General features: G+C 41.5%; 1 protein-coding gene across 5 annotated transcripts in view; it reads left to right on the top strand.

Annotated features, from left to right (window-relative positions):
* Positions 1 to 2240, top strand: part of NFXL1 (nuclear transcription factor, X-box binding like 1) — a 59034-nt gene extending 56794 nt beyond the window's left edge. For all 5 annotated transcript variants that reach the window (XM_055588496.1, XM_055588494.1, XM_055588493.1 and 2 more), the window contains exon 23: positions 1103 to 2240. In XM_055588496.1, the coding sequence (XP_055444471.1) occupies positions 1103 to 1276 (174 nt within the window). In that variant the 3' untranslated portion in view covers positions 1277 to 2240. The remainder of the gene's footprint in view (positions 1 to 1102) is intronic.
* The last annotated feature ends 20801 nt before the right edge of the window (positions 2241 to 23041 follow it).

The raw sequence follows: 23041 nt of genomic DNA, 5'->3' as shown, positions 1-23041 counted from the left end.
ATCTTAAATATAGTCTCTATTTACTGCCTTTTAAACAGTGTATAGAAGATAATTTAAACCACTTTTGACAACTGTGGGTCATCATTTATGCATCAGTTATTTTACTGTGTCAGTGGTTCTCAAGTTTGACGGCTTTTAATATATTTTGACCTTTTGCTGTATATCACAACCACTTGAGAATATTTTGATATTTTGGTTCATTGAAGAATGTCACTTTGTGTTAAATTAAGTATTGAATATATGTTAGGTCTTCAGATGTGGTTTATGAGAAAAGTTATGGATATGTTAACTGAAGTTTCTATTTCCTTCTTTTAAATGAACATTTATAGATTTTTGCATGAATATTACATATATGTTAATAAGTACCAGGCTTTAGTTAATAACAATGCAGTGTATAATATTATATTGTCATGCATTAAAGCTTAATAAGTAAGTTCTTTATAATAGACTAAAAATCTGCACTTTATAATGAGTGTCATCTAGGTATCCTTTTTTAAAGTTATTTTTTAGAATGAGTTTTTATGTAATTCTACTTTCTAAAGGAGTCATTTTGGTTTAAAGTATGAAGCATTTTTCCCCTGAAGAATTTTTACTCTGTTTTTTAATGTATTTGATTGAGAGGAATCAATTTCTAGCAGCTTTTTCTATTCACTCACTTGAATGTCTTCCATACAAGTCGTTAATATTTGTTACCAGCATTGTGTAAAACTGGAATTATAGGTATCTTTATCCTAATGGGTTGTCTGTTTGCACTAGCTGGAAGCTCTGTATTATAGAGTCCCATTAAATACAGATTAATGGTGCTATATAAAACTAATGTCTGTATTTTAAATGAGATGTTTCTATATTTAGTATCAAAAGCAGGCCATCAGTCTGAAATAGTCTCTTTCACCACTCTCAAGTTCCAATTCTTCTTACCTCAACTCTGAATTTGTTGAATAAGGTCAGTAGTGGAAAGATAGTATTTTAAAAAAATCAAATCTGTATATTAATTATATACCATTACTATTAAAACATTTCCCCAATTTATTTTTGTCTGAGTGGAAAAATTCAAGTCAGTGTGTGTATTGAATTTAATAAAAATGATACTGTTTTGATTTAGGCTGAACTGGAAGCTTTTGAAAACAGACTGAAGGGTCGTCGGAAGAAGAACAGGAAGAGAGATGAAGTGGCAGTTGAGCTAACCCTATGGCAGAAATATAAATATTACCTCTTTCCACTGTGTGCAATTGTGGTAGTAGTGTTTGCATGGTACATAGCCCATGCTGTGGATTAAAAAATGTTTGACTTGTTAATATACCTCAGATTAGATTTAGATAAGTTGTTAAATTTGGAATATTAGAAAGCAGATGCTGTAGAACACAATATATATTCACATTCATCTCTGTATTCTCTTTGAACTCTTGTTAGAAGGATAGAATGTTAAGCTTTATCTTAAGTAACGTCCTAAAAGTGGCACTATAACAGTATTTAATAGTAAAAGCATGACTGAAATTGTAAAATATTTCATAAGATGTAGATAGTGGCAAGGTAACATGTCAGTTGTTTGTTGTGCTTCCTTGTATTAACATACCTATTTCATTTACTATTTCAAGCCATCTTTTTCTTTTTTGGCAAAATTAAGATGAAACTGAGCCATATATGTAATTAGAGGAATATTTCACTATGTTGTGGTTACTTATTAAAAGGTACTTTTCCTGATCATGTAACTTTGTACTTTTTAAAAATATATATTCTCTAAAGGACCTCTTAAATTATAACAAGAAGCTATATAATTAGACTCTAGAAGTTGGTTTATTAGTGAGGAATTTTTATCAGTTATTACAATTTTATGTAGTATATTCCTCAGAGGAAAATGTAATTGTTTTAAAAAAATGCTAGGCTAGATTCCTTACATGTGGTTATTTCTCATGTAAGAAGCTTCTATCTGAAGTTGGCATGTTCTGTAAAACTTTTATGTGTTTTTTTCAAAGTAATAATAAAAGAAAAACTAATATTTATGAGCAAAATATGCTGAGCACAGGCTTATAAGCTTTATGTATGTTATTCTCATTTCTTCTTACCACAGTCCTATTGGTAGATTTTTTTTTTCAGCTGGAAATAATCAATTCTTATGAAAACAAGCTAATACAGAAGTATCAATAAGCTGAATCTCTTTGAATTATAAGTCATTTTAAATGGTTTTGATATTTAATTTTTGTATGATTAATGTTTTCATTAAAATTTTTCATACCAAATTTTTAATGTAGAATATTTACTATTTAAAACATTCAGGAGCCTATAATTTTATCAATATATAAAACTCTAATGCTTGTTACAAAACATAGTAATCGACAGGTACTAAAAAGTGGTAGAAGTACTAAGAAGGATTTTAAAATTTTGCTTCCTTTAACTCAGTTTGTTTAATGTTACGTTCCTGAGTCAAGTATTAGCTGGTGTATAAAGTGGGAAGGCAGTCATTCCTTTCTTTATTGTATTTTTGTTTTAATTTTAGATTTCTTTTTTATCTTTCCCAATGTTACTGGGTTGGTGTCTTAGAAGCTCTAAATCAGAGCTCTTACACTCAAGTCATTACCTTACTCTAATCTAAAATGAATATTAATTAAATGATTAGGTGTCCACATTGGAAGCTCTTTTCATGTATTTCAAGATCTTGGCCTAATAAACAGACCTGAAGATTAGTTTACGTCTGTTTGTTGGGTTTCTGTTCTTGCTAAGTTTTCTTTCCAAGTTTTGCAGAAGAATTTAGTGAGCAGAAGAAGACTGAGTGAATAACCCAGTTTGCTGTTTTTTATTTGACTGGCTAGTAGCTCAAAGCTTAATTAGCCCAGAGTCACACAACTGTGCATTCATTTATTCAATCAACAGATGCTTTTACTGTGTGATGGGTATTCTTTAGGTACTGGAAATAATGGTGGTCCTTTCAGGGACCTGCTAAAGAGTAGAAGAAAGCAGGCAGGAAATAGATACACAATAAAATGAACGTGATTTCATGTACGGTAAGTGGTGTTAAAAAATGAGAGAAATGTTACAGAAAGTGATGGGGTTGGGGGAGCGTGGGGAGCGTGGAAAGGCACTAACTACTTAAATTGAAAAAGCCCCTCTGAGGTGGGGACATTTGAGTTGTGACCTGAATGACCTTCAGTTGATGTTCTGAGGGAAAAGTCTGTGAGTGAGAGAAAGCAGCAAGAAGCAAGTCTTTAAGTTGGGAGATGCTTGGCCTGGCTGAGGAATAGGTGGAAGAGCCAGTGTGTCTGGAGCTTAGTGAGTGACAGGGAAAGAGGATCCAGGGCCAGTTCCTAGCAGGGTTGATAGACCGTGGTATGAAATTGGAGTTTATTTCTAGTTGCAGTGGGCAGCCATTGAAGGTTTTAAGTGGGGAATAATTATTTGTTAATTCAGACTTAAATTGAAGAAAGTAGGGAAAACCACTAGACCATTCAGGTATAACCTAAATCAAATCCCTTATGATTATACAGTAGAAGTGAGGAATAGATTTAAGGATCTAGATCTGATAGACAGAGTGCCTGATGAACTATGGACAGAGGTTCGTGACATTGTACAGGAGGCAGGGATCAAGACCATCCCCATAGAAAAGAAATGCAAAAAAGCAAAATGGCTGTCTGGGGAGGCCTTACAAATAGCTGTGAAAAGAAGGGAAGCGAAAAGCAAAGGAGAAAAGGAAGGCTATAAGCATCTGAATGCAGAGTTCCAAAGAATAGCAAGGAGAGATAAGAAAGCCTTCTTTAGTGATCAGTGCAAAGAAATAGAGGAAAACAACAGAATGGGAAAGACTAGAGATCTCGTCGAGAAAATTAGAGATACCAAGGGAACATTTCATGCAAAGATGGGCTTGATAAAGGACAGAAATGGTATGGACCTAACAGAAGCAGAAGATATTAAGAAGAGGTGGCAAGAATACCCAGAACTGTACAAAAAAGATCTTCACGACCCAGATAATCACGATGGTGTGATCACTCCCCTAGAGCCAGACATCCTGGAATGCGAAGTCCAGTGGGCCTTAGGAAGCATCACAAGAACAAAGCTAGTGGAGGTGATGGAATTTGAGTGATTTCAAATCCTAAAAGATAATGCTGTGAAAGTGCTGCACTCAATATGCCAGCAAATTTGGAAAACTCAGCAGTGGCCACAGCACTGGAAAAAGGTCAGTTTTCATTCCAATCCCAAAGAAAATCAGTGCCAAAGAATGCTAAAACTACCGCACAGTTGCACTCATCTCACACACTAATAAAGTAATGCTCAAAATTCTCCAAGTGAGGCTTCAATAATATGTGAACCGTGAACTTCCAGATATTCAAGCTGGTTTTAGAAAAGGCAGAGGAACCAGAGATCAAATTGCCAACATCCGCTGGATCATGGAAAAAGCAAAAGAGTTCCAGAAAAACATCTATTTCTGCTTTATTGACTATGCCAAAGCCTTTGACTGTGTGGATCACAATAAACTGTGGAAAATTCTGAAAGAGATGGGAATACCAGAGCACCTGATGACCTGTCTCTTGAGAAATCTGTATGCAGGTCAGGAAGCAAAAGTTAGAACTGGACATGGAACAATAGATTGGTTCCAAATAGGAAAAGGAGTATGTCAAGGCTGTGCAGAGTACATCATGAGAAACACTGGGCTGAATGAAGCACAAGCTGGAATCAAGATTACTGGGAGAGAAAGCAATAACCTCAGATATGCAGATGACACCACCCTCATGGCAGAAAGTGAAGAAGAACTAAAGAGTCTCTTGAAAAAAGTGAAAGTGGAGAGTGAAAAAGTTGGCTTAAAGCTCAACATTCAGAAAATGAAGATGGCATCTGGTCCCATCACTTCATGGCAAATAGATGGGGAAACAGTGGCTGACTTTATTTTTCTGGGCTCCAAAATCACTGCATATGGTGATTGCAGCCATGAAATTAAAAGATGCTTACTCCTTGGAAGGAAAGTTATGACCAACCTAGACAGCATATTAAAGAGCAGAGACATTACTTTGCCGACAAAGGTCCATCTAGTCAAAGCTGTGGTTTTTCCAGTAGTCATGTATGGATGTGAGAGTTGGAATTTAAAGAAAGCTGAGCACCAAGGAATTGATGCTTTTGAACTGTGGTGCTGGAGAAGACTCTTGCGAGTCCCTTGGATTGCAGAGAGATCCAACTAGTCCATCCTAAAGGAGATGAGTCTTGAGTGTTCATTGGAAAGACTGATGCTGAAGCCGAAATTCCAGTACTTTGGCCACCTGATGCGAAGAGCTGACTCATTTGAAAAGACCCTGATGCTGGGACAGATTGAAGGCGTGAGGAGAAGGGGCCGATAGAGGATGAGATGGTTGGATGGCATCACCGACTCAAACATTAGTTTGAGTAAACTCAGGGAGTTGGTAATAGGGAGGCCTGGCGTGCTGCAGTCCATGGGGTTGCAAAGATTCAGACGTGACTGAGTGACTGAACTGAACTGAATACTGTTCTTTTAAGATAACTGTCTTCTGTATGGAGAAAAGACTATGCAGATGAGGGTGAAAGCAGGGAGCAAGGTAGGTGGGAGGCAGCCGAGGCTGGAGGGGCTGCTATGCTGGGATTCAGTGATGCAGGCCTGCAGTTCCCATGGTTCCCTGTTGCCCTGGAGGAGTGACCTGAGGACACTGCAGAAACTGCTGTGCAGTGAGTCAAAGGGGAGGAAATAAATTCTTTAAGGTCAAAAATAAATTTTGTCCAAATGCTTAATGCTAATTTGTTTTGAAGTTATTAAAGTGATACATGTTGACCTTTTTGCTTCAATCTGAGCCAATTAGAGAAGGAATGGAAAAGTTACCAAATAGCCACTCAGAATGACACATAAAAATGTGAATGTGATGGTCTTATTTTCCTATTTACTTGTGTCATTATAAAAATTTATTAGTTTACTTTTTGAAATTTGAGGCATATTTATGTTGAAATCTTTTAGTTTTTCAGTTTAAACAGTTTTAGGGATTGAGCAACACCTAATGTTTGTATTTCAGTTAATTTCACTCCTCAAATCTAAATTAAATTCAGAAAATCTCAAATAAGGGCTCCCCTGGTGGCTCAGACTGTAAAGTCTGCCTGCAATGTGGGAGACCCAGGTTCGATCCCTGGGTGGGGAAGATCCCCTGGAGAAGGAAATGGCATCACACTCCTGTACTCTTGCCTGGAGAATCCCATGTACAGAGGAAGGAGCCTGGCATGCTACAGTCAATGAGGTCGCAAAGAGTCGGTTATGACTGAGCAACTTCACTTTCACTTTCAATCACAAATAAGTGGGTAAAATCTTTGCTAAATTGCCAAATGAACTTGACTGAAGCAAAACATTGAAAATACTTGCTTTTTGCCAAGAAGTCTGATGCTTGAACTTCATGGCTATGAATGTTAAACTTTCTAAACAGAGGTAAGTATCTGTGTTAGTGTTTAAAGATATCTTATAGGAATTTTTGACTCTTCACGTTATTTCTGGTGACCCAAGGACGACTCCAGCTGTTAGATTTGCCCATACCTGCGTGCTAGGAAGTGAAACAGAAGTCTGAGCTCTGGAGCTAGAGTTGATGTAAAAGTCACTGTGTCTCTTTGGTCTGTGGAAGGTGCCTCTTTTTTGAGTGGCAGTGATGTAGACCTCCCGAAGCCTTGGACCTTAGCGTCTCCCTGTGAGGTAGGAGGAGGAAAGGGCAGAATACTGGCTACTACCTCTGAGAAGAGATGTGAATTTGGGAGGGTTGAGAGAAGCCAGAAACCCCTCTGCTTTCTCTTAAGCGTGTCCATCCTTTTCTTGTGTTTCAGAATCTTGGTCTGTTGAGCAAGTTTAGGTCTGTTGCTTGCCAAGCTGCTGTTCTTGCTAAGTTTTCTTTCCAATTAATGCAAAGACATGTATTTCAGTGGTACTATGAGGAATTATCCAATATAGCCTGAAATTCCACAGTCTAGATTCATCTGAATTAAAACATTTCTAGGGAGAAATTTCCTAGACATCCCTAACTAACTTCATCTGGCTGTTGTGTATCTTCACACAATGGTTTTTCCTTGTAATGCTGCACAGTACCTATCTTTGAATTCTCTATTTGTTTATTATCTGTCTCCTTCACTAGCAGGAAAGCTCCACAAGGCTGGGGGTGCAGTTTTGCTTACTGCTGTAACTCTAGAGTGGGAAACTGTGCCTAGCCACATAGCAGATGCTGGTTTTAGTTCTCTAGGGCTGCCATGACAAATTATCACAAACAGAGTGGCTTGAAGCAACAGAAATTTATTCTCTCACTGTTTAGGAGGTCAGATGTCCAAAATAAAAATGACAGCAGGGTTGGCTCCTTCTGGAGACTCGGAGAAAGAAAGCCTTGCACACCTCTCTCTCAGCTTCCAGTTTGGGGCAACAGTCCTTGGCGTTTCTTGGTTGGTAGATGCATCAGTGTGTCACCCCCGTTTCCACATGGCCTTCTTGTCTATGTGTGTCCTCTTCTGACTCTTTAGAACACTCTGTAGTTAGGGCCCACGCTACTCCAGTATAATCTCATTTTACCCAATTACACCCGCAAAGACCCTATTTCCAAATAAGGAAAGTTATATATTTAGTTCCAGGTGGACATTAATTTTGCGGGGGGGAGGGGGGGGACACTATTTAACTCACTGCAGTGCTCAGTAAACATTTGATGGATGAATGAGTGGATTCACAGTGTAATTCTGGGCTGTAAACTTTTGGGGCATTTTTCATTACTGTCTTAATGTACTGCAGGAGGTAGGGGTTAAGAGGTCAGTCTAGTTCCAGATTGCTTGGACTCCAGTTCTGGTTCTATCCTTTTCTAGTTGTGAGGTCTTGGGCAATTACTTAACTTCTCTTAGACTTCGTTTACTCCTCATCTGTAAAACAGAAACAAGGAGAAATAGTAGATTATTATGTGTCTACAACTATTTTAACTTTTTTTTAATTGGAGTATCATTGCTTTACAATGTTGCATTAGTTTCTGCTGTACAGTGAAATGAATCAGCTATATGTATACATATATCCTCTTAGACCTCTCTCCCCCTGTCCCGCTCCATCCTACCTATCTAGGTCATCACAGAGCACCAAGCTGAATTCCCTGTGCTATACAGCAGGTTCCCATTAGCTATGTCTACAACTGTTTGAAAGCACTTCTTATGTTTGTTTAACCCCCATGACAACTTATGCAGTGGGGCTGTTCTCATTTTACAACAGAGGAAATAGGTTTGCTGCAAGAATTCAAAACTGAAAAAATACACGTCACTTTGTGAAGTGTCTGGCATACAGTGCTTAGAAATTCTTAACTATGATGATAGATAAATGTGACTTAATGTCGTGAGTTCTCTTACAGATTGATTCACAAATCAGAAAAATGAATTGTAAACTGGGACATCTCAGTTTTTGCTCATGTGGTCATTATCATTGAGGAGGTATCCTCAGGAAGGGGTTTCCCCAGGGGCTCAGCAGTAAAGAATCCACCTGCAGTGCAGGAATTCAGGTTCGATCCCTGGGTCAGGAAGATCCCCTGGAGAAGGAAATGTCAACTCCAGTATTCTTGCCTGGAAAATGCCATGGACAGAGGAGCCTGGAAGACGACAGTCCATTGGGTTGCAGAGACACAACTGAGTGAGAATAAACGCGCATTCTTAGGAAAACTAGACAGGATGTGGGCAGTCAAATGGCAGCCCTAGAGGTGGGGAAGACTAACACTAGATATGTGAGGGTGTTAGAAATAAAAGTCTCTTGAAACTTTTTATGGGCCAGTTCTTACTACCTTCTTCCCAGGGACTACTCTATAGAATAAGGGATTAATGCCCCAGAAATAGTATATACAGCAAACAGTATCTACATGGGCTATTTTTATCATATACAGAACATTCATTTCAGAATGCTGGAATATATTACTCCAGACACGGGTATGTTGTTTTTGCCTCTTAAGTAAACTCTCCCTGCAGTAGGTAAATGTCCGGTTTGCCTATTTCTTGCTGTGTTCTTCATATATTTTTTATTTTAAAGGCTTTGTATCTTTAGATCTCAGCTTAAACTCCCTTCATTTGTAGTACTAAGCACTGAAATTAGTCTGTAATATGCAATGTGACCTACATTTGATCTGTAAAGTCACCCTTTCCAGAGGTATACTCACTACCTTTAAGTTAATTTGCCCACAAATCCCATTAAGATTTTTCTTTTAAGCCATCCAAATAGATATATGTTTGAAATATTAGACAATAAAAATTTCAAAAGGCTGTAAATATTTCTTTATGTAAAATGAAAAGTATTATAAGAAACTAGGTGATGGTTTTCACTCTAAGTTGAAAAGCAAATGTGGCAAATTTTTTAAAAAGGAATAATTCATAGGTCATTGAATATTATTGTGAGCTTGCTGCAAATTCAAGTTGGTTCATAACATAACCTGTGTTAAGAGGTTTCTAACATTTGCTATGATTCCTTACATCGAAGTTTTGTTACAAAGCATATAAAAATAGCTGTTTACCTTCATGCAGACTACCTCAGATATTTACTCTGTTGCCACTGGTACCTAGATTTTGTTGGGTTTTCTTGCTAAAAGGAAGCTTAGAAAATGCTGTTTTACACTATCAGTGCAGTCAGCTTCAGTTCTCTGAAGGATGGTCCTGTATAGTAGTGGCTGGTTCAGATTCCCTAATGTAGCTACTTGAATGGCACAGTTTCTGTAGCACCTCCACCAGAGGGCAGAAAGTGGAAGCGAAAAGAGGAATGAACGATGAATAAACAATCCATCCTTGGCTTCAGAATGCCTGTAGAAACATTGAGGATTGAATCCAACCCTCATTTTATCGATGGAGTTGACTTCAATGAAAGACGAGGGGGTTGCTCATGGACAAATTGTTCAGGCTCTTGATTTCAGGCTGGTGTTCCTGTGGTAATGATGATGTGTGATGAGACAATATTTTAGAACCTAGTCCTGAATTTACCCTGCCTCTGCAGAATTCCAGCTCCGTACTTGCTAAACTTAAAACTGTGTAAACTTAAAATTAGGCTGGTTACTTTGATTCTCTCCCGATTTCAACTATTGTATGATGCACTTATTACATTTCTCATTTCACTTCAGAAGCAAAATACTGATTCTCCCACCCCCAGTTTTACAAGTTATCCTCCTCTCCAGTTGTAATATTGGGGAAACAGGTGCCTGGTACTTATTTTTATTGACTATTCATAGCTGCCTCCAGAATACCAGAAATGAATTTATTCAATAACCTCGTGAGTGATTTGTGAAATTTTCATTAGATCTTGACCGAGGTTGGATAAAAAAAAAATATTTCTCAGCAAAACTCAATGTAGTGCTTTTCTGCCAAGCCTATAACAACTCTCTTGGGCTTCAGGTGATAGTGTTTATCATTGTAAATACCTGCGGTGCTCTCCTGGAAGCTGCCTGAGGAGAAGCGGGTGCTGGCGAGTGTCCGAAAGGCACAGAGTTGTTGGCCTCTAGGGTTCAGCTTGTGGAAGCCCTGGGCATGAAATTGCCACCAGGCGTTTGGAAGCTGACTCTGCTTTACTCCTGGGTCCCTGCAGCCTTAGCAAAGTCTCAGGCAGTCTTGCAAAAGCAGTTTCTTCCCTAAACATAGAATCTCGATTCTATTTGCCTAAAGCAAACAATGCTTACCCTAGAAAACATAAACGTTTTTGTTGAGATAACAAACTTGGCCCTTAATTGCCAGTGGCTGCAGTTATTTTGATTTTTACTTGGCTACGCTGGGGCCAAGAGACTGGTCTAGATGTGATGAGATCTGGGAGAGATGAGAAGCAATTCCTTTACTCTCAGTTACTCTGTCTCCCCCAGCCCAAACACTCAGGTCTCGCCCTCTCCATGCTGCCGTCGCGGGTCGTAAGTGTGGGGGAGGGTTTGGGTAGGGGACCAGCAGTCCACTTGGCTTCCCCCCCACCAGCCCCTGAAGAATAACTTATTTGAATAACAGCCTAGAAGAGGTGGGGTTGCGGAGGATCTGTCATCAAGGGTTTTTATGGGTGGGGCCTAGGGACACGAGGGAAGGGAGGGAGTGGTCCGCGGGTAGGATCTGACGAGCAGACAAAATGTGGGGCCCCTGTCCCTTGAAGGGCAACTTGTCTCTTCCTGAGCGAGGAGAAAGGAATCCGTAGTGCCTCTCCCAGGGGCACGCAGAGGAGAGAAAAGAGACCAAGAGTGGACGGAGGAAAAAGCGAGACATGCTCTCCACGAAACAGTCCCCTGCCCTGGCTCCGGAAGAGCGCTACCGCCCAGCCCTGGCCCCGGAGCGGGTAAGATCCTGCCGCCAGATAGGTCGGATGCCCTCTCATTCCGGATGGATTCAGGGTCTATCCTTCCTGTCCCGCCCCCTCTTCCCCTTGGGTGCCACCTTCCCCCACCGTCGGTGAGCTTCGGCTGTCCCAGCCCCACGCTATAACCAGTCCTTGGGCGCAGGGTCATGGATAGGGTTTCCTTTAGCCCGCGAGCCAGGTCGGTCCAGAGACCACGCTCTCCTTGCCAGGGCCGTCGTCATGTCCCAGGTACACACCTCCCACCCCCAACTGCCCCTCTTCAACACGGATTCCTCCACGCATCAAGTGGACTCGGCGGCGTTCGGGCTCCTGAGGAGGCTGCTGAAGGAGCCGTTGGAAACAGCCCCTTGGGGGTCCAAGGCTTCTTTTCTGCGCATCTGGAAGAAGCGCGCAGAATCGCATGTCCCAGACGTAAGCCTCCTCTCTCAACTGCGCGCGCCTGAGTCTCCGTCCCTCTGAGCTCCCGGATTCACCCTCAGTTCCCCTGCCACCAGTGGTGCCGGTGATCACTGGACCATCTGAGCGTGGGCATCCTAGGACTGGTCTGACTTGCAGGGTGCTGGCAACTCCTGCATCCCCTGTGCGCAAACTTGGCGGTGTGTACCGGCCCTGGGCGCAAGGAGCGCGGGGCCGCCGGGGGACGCAGGTTCCAGCTACTTTGGGTTCGGCGGGCTCTGATCCTGTCCTGGGAAGGGACAGCGTTGCCCCTGATTTGGGAGAAGAAAGGTAGGGAAGAGGAACACGGAAGGTCCTTACTGGCCTGATCCCCCAGGAACTGGGTCTCTAGCGCTGTTCTTGTTCGATGTCAGGAGGGTCCCGGAGTCCATTTGCTGCTGCGGGGTCCCGGCAGCGCAGAGCCGGGTACCAGAGACTGTTCTCTGGGCGGGGATGGAGGGCTGCGCTGGTTAGGTGTTATTGGGTCGGATCCTGCCAGGACTCGTCCCCAGCTCTTGCGGCGAGCTCTGCACTCCGGATGCCACCCTCTCCCGGCCGATGGATGGCGATGTAGGCGCTTTTTTGCACTACTCGGTATTCCCGGGACAGTTCTGCGCGCTCAGAGATAGGAGCTCATAAGGGAAGCCGCCGGGCGGGACATTCCCAGGGAAGCTGTCCTGTCAATTCAAAGTGGAGCTTTCCTCCCGCGGGAAACTTCTGAGAACAATGTACTACAAAGACAAACTCACTCTTGAATAAGACCAGACGACTTCTCTGTGTGCATTTGTAGTTTGTAGTCTCCCCTGACCCCTCCTTGGTAAAGTAATTTACCCTTGGAAGCAAAACTCTGCAAAGGAATGCCGACTGCCACCGGAAAGGGAGTGAAGTCAGAACTTAGTGATGGTCATTTCCCAAAGACACATATATTTTAGCTGAAGGCGTTAGAAATTAAAGAGGTCACAACACATTACTTTTGGGAATGGTGGTGGTTTAGTCACTAAGTCGTGTCTGACTCTTGCAACCCCATGTAACCGCATGGACTGTAGCCCGCCAGGCTTCACTGTCCATGGAATTCTCCAGGCAAGAATACTAGAGTAGGTTGCCATTTCCTTCTGAAGGGGATCTTCCCTACCCAGGAATCAAACTCAGGTCTCCTGCATTGCAGTCAGATGATTTACCGACTGAGCTATGAGGGAAGCCCCACTTTTGGGAATAGCCCAGAGAAAATGAGAGGAAACAATGGCTTTAAAAAAAGCTATAAAATCAGTTTTGGTCACAACACAACAATCACCTGCTAGGTTGTATTATTTGGTGTTAATAGTTTTGTTGTGTAAACTTAGGCTAGAAATCATTCCCCACAGCCATGTTCCTGGAGCTTGAGAGGTTAGACTAGCTGTCTGGGTAGACAAATGTGATTACTGGGCTAAGCTGGTTTTCCATAGAATTCTTCCCAGGACACACCGAGGGTTGCACGGGATGAACTATTTTCAGAGTTATTTGGGTGTGGAATCACATAAGTCTCACAACCTCAAAATGCTGTAAAGCTTTATTTAGGGGGAAGGGGCTCTTCTCAGAGGGTTCCTTGCAGGATCGGAGCACAGGACAGGGATGAAAGGCTCAGTTAAACTTCCAGGAGTTTAGACAAATAAGAATTGTTTTATTAATCTCATCAAGTATTATTTCTAGGCATAATGAAACTTTTTAAAGGGATGCACAATTGGTTCCATTAGAAATCTTCTTCATAATACTGCAGAAATCTTATTAGCATAGCAGCCATCCACATCCACCTGTGGTTTTGTCTTGGGAGGGCCATCTTTCCCACCATGGCTTCACCTGATTTCCACACTTGCGGTATCTAATGACCCGCACTTGCCCTTTTCCACTGCTGGAGACAAATAGGAGATTGGGGGAGAAGCTGAGCAGCCCATATTTAACATTGTCACTCTTGATTTGAAACGAGTTATTTTTAAACCTACATACTGTTTCTTAGGTATCCTGTCTCTCCGTTTTCCTCATTCCGTTACCTCCAGCCTCCCCTGCTGTGAAGACCTGTAGTCTCGGGGTTTCTAAGTGTCACTATGGCCAGGGAAATGGGGGTTCCCTGAGGACCAGGAAAGCTGGATGATAGTAATAGTGCTAAATGTGTCCCAGGAAGAAGGTTTATTTAATCTGCCATTTTGGCCTTAATAAGTTAGTCAGCAGGTACTCATTCTTGCCTCCTGTTCTTCCTGATTAAGTGGAAAATGGGGCTGGTTGCTTAGAGGATACTGATTTGTATGGAATACTAGATCCACACTAAATACTAAAGTAATTCTCAGACCTGTACCTATTCTGCAAAATCTACTCAGACACACATATATGCACTCATCCATGCATACCCACTTTTGTGTTTCAGACCCTTCAGAGAGGGTGGAAATGGAAGACATCACGAGTGAAAGGTGCTGTAAATGGAGTGCCTTGATGACTAGAGTATGGATTTTGGTGTCAAAGCCATATTCAGATCTCTGGCCCTAGCCTGTAAAAGCTGTAAGGCCCTGGGCATGTCAGAGAATCTTGCTGAACCCTGATTTCCTCATCCAACTGATGGGGATGATCACTGACTATAAGAGCATATGAAGATTAAGGAAATAAATATGTCCTGTAGCCAACCCACCAGGCTTCTTTGTCCATGGGATTTCCCAAGTAAGGACACTGGAGTAGGCTACTGTTTCCCCCTTCAGGTGATCTTCCCGACCCAGGGATCAAACCTGGGTCTCCTGCATTGCAGGCAGACTCTACCATCTGAGCCACCAGGGAAGCCCAAATATGTCCTAGAAATAATACTCTACATACAGCTGTACCTTCTGTGAAGTCTTCCTCCCCTGTTTTTACTTGTGCGGCTGGTCACATCTCAGATTTCTGAGGCTCTCAGGTTTGTCTCCACAGCCAGCCTTCTGTGATTCTAGAGCAGTGCCCTCCAATAGAGCAGCTGCTGGCCACATGTGATTATTTAATTATTATGGTCATTTAAATGAATCAAAATTAAATAAAAAATTTAGTTTTCCAGTCTCACTGGCCACATTTCAAGTGCTCAGTAATTATATGTGACCAGTGGTTACTGTATTAGACACTGTAGACAGAACATCTCATTCACTGAGGAGTATTCTCTTAGTTCTAGAGCTCTTTGCTTGAGTGATAATTTAATGAGACTCTTAGATGATAAAGGTTTTTCTGTCCAGCACGTCCCTTTGCTTTTCCTCTTGTTTTGTATAGCTGAATCCCTTCAGTTGTGTCACAGCCAGAGCATTTGTTGAACAGTAGATGACTGTTTATAATTGGCATAATTTATATAATTATAGAATAAATGATACATAGTATTTATTATAAATCAGTCAAGTGTGTGTATTAGTTACAAAATCCTTAGAAAGTCTCCCATTGCTGATGATTTTTGCTAATGTAGCATCCTTTTCCTTTCACAGTGAGATTTATGGCTGATGGTTTTCCTGGTTTTAGAGCAGAAATTCTGATATAATAGAGGGAGGCTTTTCTCACTCTGGAGAAGCCAATGGCACCCCACTCCAGTACTCTTGCCTGGAAAATCCCATGGACGGAGGAGCCTGGTAGGCTCCAGTCCATGGGCTCGCTAAGAGTCGGGCTCGACTGAGCGACTTCACTTTCACTTTTCACTTTCATGCATTGGAGAAGGAAATGGCAGCCCACTCCAGTATTCTTGCCTGGAGAATCCCAGGGACAGAGGAGCCTGGTGGGCTGCCGTCTATGGGGTTGCACAGAGTCGGACACGACTGAAGCGACTTAGCAGCAGCAGCAGCAGCTTCTCACTCTTAAGTACCCATTGTTCAGTTGCTAAGTCATGTCTGACTCTTTGCAACCCCATAGACTGAGGCACTCCAGGCTCCTCGGTCCATAAGGTTCTCCAAGCAAGAACACTAGAGTGGGTTGCCATTTCCCTCTCCATATGTACCCATATGTACCCTTATGTGTTGTATGATTTTCCATAAGAATGACAATATTGATTTATTTTCACTTGCAGTGGGGTTTTGTCCCAATAACCCTTCATTTTGTTGTTTTTTAGTCACTTAGTCATGTCTGACTCTTTGAAACCCCATGGACTGCAGCACGCCAGCCTTTCCTGTCCTTCACCATCTCCTAGAGTTTGCCCAAACTCATATCCATTGAGTTGTTGATGCCATCCAACTATCTCATCCTCTGTGGCCCCCTTCTCCTCCTGCCCTCAATCTTTCCCAGCATCGGGGTCTTTTTCAGTGAGTCGGCTCATCACATCAGGTGGCCAGAGTATTGGAGCTTCAGCTTCAGCATCAGTCCTTCCAATGAGTATTCAGGGTTGATTTCCTTTAGGACTGACTAGTTTGATCTCCTTGCTGTCCAAGGGACTCCCAAGAGTCTTCTCTAGCACCACAGTTCAGAAGCATCAGTTCTGGTAGACATGAATTTTTGAGGGACATTATTCAAGCGAGTACAGATGTGCAGACAGGTAATCCTTTCCCTGCCTTAAGTTTATTCTGTTCCTAGGACTTTGCTAAATCTGCTTTAGTGCATAGTCCATAATATTTATTATTCTTATAGGCAACCACCATGCAGGTTGGGAGAGTATGTGTGCTTTCCACATGGGTGTAGAGTACATGGGCTGGCTCGCTGAGTCAGCTGCCCTTTCCTAAGCCTGTCACTGTCCCCAGCCCAGCCTCCTGTCTCTACTTCCTTTTCTTTGCTCAGAAAGAGCTGCTGTTGTCCTGGAGCACTGGTATATCTGGTGGCTGCATTGCTGAGGGCTCTGTAGCCATGTTTGCTCAGCTCTGAGCTCTGCTCAAGGATGCCTATAAATTATGTTTTCCTCTGAGTCTGCTGGCAGTGACCTCCCTTAGCTCACCTTTCAGCAGCTGTTTGAATATTCTCCTGCTGTACATTTCTCCATGTTCAAACCATCAGAGCTGGTGGTGACAGGTGCAGTATCAGAGCTGGTTGGGGCTAGCTGGGGATCCAGGGTGCTCCTGTACATCATCCATCTGGCCATTCAGTATCAGTACTGAAACTTACAAGCAGCTCAAGAGGACGTCTGTGAAAAAGGGCCAGTCAACCAACAGGCTGGCTTAAGAGTAGGGCAGAAAATATCGCTATGGGTTGTAAAGGTTGTTTTGGTGCCACTAGTTTGAGCTTAGTTTGGCTCTCCTTTGAACTTTTGGGCTGACAGCATTTAGAGAGTACCTTTTGTTTCTAGCGCTTGAGAGAGCTTTAAAGAAAAGTTCTTATGCAGCTATGAAAGTAAACGATGCTAGACTCTCCAGAACCATGAAGGTCATTCTGCTAAAATGTCACAGCTGCATCTTAAAGGTTGATAGCACCAGAAAATTTTAATCGTGTGTCCATGAAGCCCATGAGTACTGAACAATCTCTATGAACAGTTCAATGTGAATTTTTCTGGCCAGGGCAATATAAGTCTCTGAGAACTTAAGAGCCACATGCTAGAACAAGATAACCTTGTAAGAATTCAGTTGCATCACCTGGACAGAAAGAGGAGTAAATTCATCCATCTATTCAACAAACATTTATGTGCCAGGCACAGTACTCGGCACTTGGGATGCACCAATGAACAAAACAGAGATTCATGTGTGTGTGAAGAAAATTCGTTTCTAATTACGTGGTAAACACTATTATCGGGAGTGCAGGGAAGAGAGAACTGTTGACGTTGTATGAGTCACTTTGCCTGTTGTTCTGCTCAGTGCCCTGGAGTGAGAGCACAAATGAAGAGAAGGGAATCTGCTATTAATTTCAGAACTCCAGTGCCTTTTATATGTATCCAGCTTGAAGGCCTACATGTGATCCTGTGTTTAAAGATCAATGCCTTTTTTTTTTCTTCTAACCTCAGGCCATTTAATTAATCTGGTACTCAACTGTTGAGCTTGATCCATCTCTGGAAAAACTAACCATGTGGGATTGATTGACAGAAGTTATATTGGTCTCCAATGTTGCACTTTCTTAAGGATTTTCAAGGATTATTTTGATACTACATGATTTTCAGGGTTGTGTACCTATTTCTGGAGAAGGAAATGGTAACCCACTCCAGTATTCTTGCCTGGAGAATCCCAGGGACAGAGGAGCGTAGTGGGCTGCCATCTATGGGGTCGCACAGAGTCGGACACGACTGAAGCAGCTTAGCAGCAGTAGTACCTATTTCAGAGTCTCATCCTGCAAGGAAGGTGCCACTCCTCTGTAGGGCAGTTTGGAAATCAAAACTGTATGATTGCACTTAATGTTTCTCTGTGGATCCTTTAAAGCAATTTTGTTTAATTTGACACAATCAGAAATGGGAGCTCTAGTTTTTATCTGATACTGAGTTGCTGTGAGACTTTACAGAAGTCAATTAACTTTTTGATCCTGGTTTCCTCATGTGTAAAATGAGGACTAGACACTCTCCAAGGGCCTTTATAGATCTAAAAACTAGATTTTCATGTTGCAGAAAAAACGAGGAGCTCATTGTACCCTTATTCTTGTTCTTTCTCTCCTCCTTTTCAATTGAGAAGTGCTGCTGGGTGAAGGGCATCTGAACCGATGCTGGTATCTGCTTCCCTCTTTGTGGGTCTTTGCCATTTCTTTTCACAGTGACCTCTGCCAAAGTGCAGAATGGCCTGTTCAACTCCAAGGAAGACTGAGCAAAGGAAATTTGCTCACCAGAAGCCAGGTTTGTCTGGGGATATCTTCTTTGGTTCTAAGTCAGATCTGAGCGTTTCACCCAGGCATGCAGCTTGTGCATGGTAGAAAAGGTGTAGAGAGACAGTCATTGGTGTTGAGGGCCTCGCAACAGGTGGTCCACATCAAGCTGGGAGCCAGGCATGCCTCTATTGTTGGCTGCGGGTTTGTCAGAAACAGCTTTTGTTATGTTGAGGTATGTTCTCTCTACACCCACTTTGGCAAGAGTGGCATCATGAATGGATGTTGAATTTTATCAAATGCTTTTTCTGCATGTTGAGTTGATCATGTGGTTTTTGTCTTTTCATTTGTTGATGTGCTGTATCATATTGATTTGTGTATGTTGAACTATCTTTTTGACCCTGGGATGAATCTAACTTGATTGTGATGTAAGATTTTTTTTTTTAATGTGTTGCTGGATTCAGTTTGTTAACGTTTTGTTGAGAGTTTTTGCATCTATAACATCAAAGATATTGGTCTGTAGTTTGACTTTTGGTAGTGTCTTTGTCTGGTTCCAGGTATGCCTCTAGCTGAGCAGGAGTTTAACACAGGATAAAGTCCTGTCTCACCTGGGTAGGTAGGATACACACTCCTCTGTGTTCACAGTTAAAAAAAATAAAAAATAATAAAAATAGGTTCAGAGTGGCAAGGGAACAAAATTTCCAGGTGAAGAGAATTCTGAGATCTCTGAAATTTGGAAAGAATTAGATATAAAAGAACTCAGGAAGTAGAGTCAGCTTGATTAAATCATTAAACCTGAGCCAAGATGGGCTCAGGGCAGCCCTGGACGCTGCGGCACACAGACCTGGCTCAGGTACTTTCCCATCACTTATTAGCTGGAGGCCACTGTAACAGGTAAATTCCCATTAGGCTCGATTTCTTTCTTGGAAGAATGGGAACAATATTCCTCTCTCAGGATTCTGATTGATGGCTCAGTGAAATAATGCTTTATGAAAGTGCTTTGTAAGAACACAAGTTGCTACATATATATATATGTATATACGTATATATGTTCCTGTTTTCCAGTGGAGAATTTAGTTGTGCACGTCCCTAAGTAACAACCTCTTGATTTGAAATCTCAATTTTGTGTCGTCAGTTGCTTTCCCTAGAGAAGGTTGAAAGAAGACATGTTGCTTTCAATGTTTAGGTTCTAACTGTAAGACAAAAATAAAACAATTGAAATTTAACATTACCTTGCTTCCTTTGTGGTCTATAGCAGCATCGGCCAACAGTAATATAATGTTGGCCACATGTGTAATTTAAAATTGTCTAGTAGCTACATTTGAAAAAGTGAAAAGAAACAGATTGATTTTATTTTTGTTTAATTTATTTACTTTAATTGGAGGCTAATCACTTTACAATATTGTGGTGGTTTTTACCATACATTCACATGAATCAGCCATGGGTGTACATGTGTTCCCCATCCTGAACCCCCCTTCCCACCTCCCTCCCCATCCCATCCCTCAGGGTCATCCCAGTGTACCAGCCCTGAGCATCCTGTCTCATGCATTGAACCTGGACTGGTGATCTATTTCACATATGTTAATATATATGATTCAATGCTATTTTCTCAACTTATCCCACCCTCGCCTTCTCCCACAGAGTCCAAAAATCTGTTCTTTACATTTGTGTCTCTTTTGCTGTCTTGCATATAAGGTCATCGTTACCATCTTTCTAAATTCTAAATATGCGTTAATATACCATATTGGTGTTTTTCTTTCTGACTTACTTCGCTCTGTATAATAGGCTCCAGTTTCATCCACCTCATTAAAACTGATTCAAATGCATTCTTTTTAATAGTTGAGTAATATTCCATTGTGTATATGTACCACAGCTTTCTTATCCATTCATCTGCTGATGGACATCTAGGTTGCTTCCATGTCCTGGCTATTATAAACCGTGCTACGATGAACATTGGGGTACACATGTCTCTTTCAATTCTGGTTTCCTCAGTGTGTATGCCCAGCAGTGGGATTTCTGGGTCGTATGGCAGTTCTTTTTTTTTTTTTTTTTTGAGTAGATAGCCTGTTTTATTTATTTTTTTAAATTTTATTTTATTTTTAAACTTTACATAATTGTATTAGTTTTGCCAAATATCAAAATGAATCCGCCACAGGTATACATGTGTTCCCCATCCTGAACCCTCCTCCCTCCTCCCTCCCCATACCATCCCTCTGGGTCGTCCCAGTGCACCAGCCCCAAGCATCCAGTATCGTGCATCGAACCCGGACTGGCAACTCGTTTCATACATGATATTTTACATGTTTCAATGCCATTCTCCCAAATCTTCCCACCCTCTCCCTCTCCCACAGAGTCCATAAGACTGTTCTATACATCAGTGTCTCTTTTGCTGTCTCGTACACAGGGTTATTGTTGCCATCTTTCTAAATTCCATATATATGCGTTAGTATACTGTATTGGTGTTTTTCTTTCTGGCTTACTTCACTCTGTATAATAGGCTCCAGTTTCATCCACCTCGTTAGAACTGATTCAAATGTATTATTTTTAATGGCTGAGTAATACTCCATTGTGTATTTGTACCATAGCTTTCTTATCCATTCATCTGCTGATGGACATCTAGGTTGCTTCCATGTCCCGGCTATTATAAACAGTGCTGCGATGAACGTTGGGGTACACATGTCTCTTTCCCTTCTGGTTTCCTCAGTGTGTATGCCCAGCAGTGGGATTGCTGGATCATAAGGCAGTTCTATTTCCAGTTTGTTAAGGAATCTCCACACTGTTCTCCATAGTGGCTGTACTAGTTTGCATTCCCACCAACAGTGTAAGAGCGTTCCCTTTTCTCCACACCCTCTCCAGCATTTATTGCTTGTAGACTTTTTGATAGCAGCTATTCTGACTGGTGTAAGATGGTTCCTGATTGTGGTTTTAATTTGCATTTCTTTGATAATGAGTGATGTTGAGCATCTTTTCATGTGTTTGATAGCCATCTGCATGTCTTCTTTGGAGAAATGTCTGTTTAGTTCTTTGGCCCATCTTTTGAATGGGTCGCTTATTTTTCTGGAATTGAGCTGCATGAGCTGCTTGTATACTTTTAGATTAATTCTTTGTCAGTTGCTTCATTTGCTATTATTTTCTCCCATTCTGAAGGCTGTCTTTTCACCTTGCTTATAGTTTCCTTCATTGTGCAAAAGCTTTTAAGTTTAATTAGGTTTCATTTGTTATTTTTGCTTTTATTTCCATTGCTCTGAGAGGTGGGTCATGGAGGATCTTGCTATGATTTACATCAGAGAGTGTTTTGCCTATGTTTTCCTCTAGGAGTTTTATAGTTTCTGCTCTTACATTTAGATCTTTAATCCATTTTGAGTTTATTTTTGTGTATGGTGTTAGAAAGTGTTCTAGTTTCATTCTTTTACAAGTGGTTGACCAGTTTTCCCAGCACCACTTGTTAAAGAGATTGTCTTTTCTCCATTGTATATTCTTGCCTCCTTTATCAAAGATAAGGTGTCCATGCTGCTGCTGCTGCTGCTGCTGCTAAGTCGCTGCAGTCATGTCCGATTCTGTGCGACCCCATAGACGGCAGCCCACCAGGCTCCCCTGTCCCTGGGATTCCCCAGGCAAGAACACTGGAGTGGGTTGCCATTTCCTTCTCCAAGGCAGGAAAGTAAAAAGTGAAAGTGAAGTTGCTCAGTCATATCTGACTTTTAGTGACCCCATGGACTACAGCCTACCAGGCTCCTCTGCCCATGGGATTTTCCAGGCAAGAGTACTGGAGTGGGGTGCCATTGCCTTCTCCGTAAGGTGCCCATAGGTGCGTAGATTTATCTCTGGACTATTTTGTTCCATTGATCTATATTTCTGTCTTTGTGCCAGTACCATACTGTCTTGATGACTGTAGCTTTGTAGTATAGCCAGGCAGGCAGGTTGATTCCTCCAGTTCCATTCTTCTTTCTCAAGATTGCTTTGGCTATTCGAGGTTTTTTGTATTTCCATACAAATTGTGAAATTATTTGTTCTACTTCTCTGAAAAATACCATTGGTAGCTTGATAGGGATTGCATTGGATCTATAGATTGCTTTGGGTAGTATACTCATTTTCACTATATTGATTCTTCTGATCCATGAACATGGTATATTTCTCCATATATTTGTGTCATCTTTGATTTCTTTCATTGGTGTTCTATAGTTTTCTATATATAGGTCTTTTGTTTCTTTAGGTAGATTTATTCCTAAGTATTTTATTCTTTTCATTGCAATGGTGAATGGAATTGTTTCCTTAGTTTCTCTTTCTGTTTTCTCATTGTCAGTGTATAGGAAAACAAGGGATTTCTGTGTGTTAATTTTATATCCTGCAACTTTACTATTCATTGATTAGCTCCAGTAATTTTCTGGTGGAGTCTTTAGGGCTTTCTGTGTAGAGGATCATGTCATCTGCAAACAGTGAGAGTTTTACTTCTTCTTTTCTGATCTGGATTCCTTTTCTTTTTCTGCTCTGATTGCTGTGGCTAAAACTTCCAAAACTATGTTGAATAGTAGTGGTGACAGTGGGCGTCCTTGTCTTGTTCCTGACTTTAGAGGAAATGCTTTCAATTTTCCACCATTGAGGATAATGTTTGCTGTGGGTTTATCATATATGGTTTTTATTATGTTGAGGTATGTTCCTTCTATGCCT

Source organism: Bubalus kerabau, chromosome 7 (assembly GCF_029407905.1).
Source record: "Bubalus kerabau isolate K-KA32 ecotype Philippines breed swamp buffalo chromosome 7, PCC_UOA_SB_1v2, whole genome shotgun sequence".
NCBI lineage: Eukaryota > Metazoa > Chordata > Mammalia > Artiodactyla > Bovidae > Bubalus > Bubalus kerabau.
The sequence above is the reverse complement of the archived record's forward strand: the minus strand, read 5'-3'. Positions and strand labels throughout refer to the sequence as shown.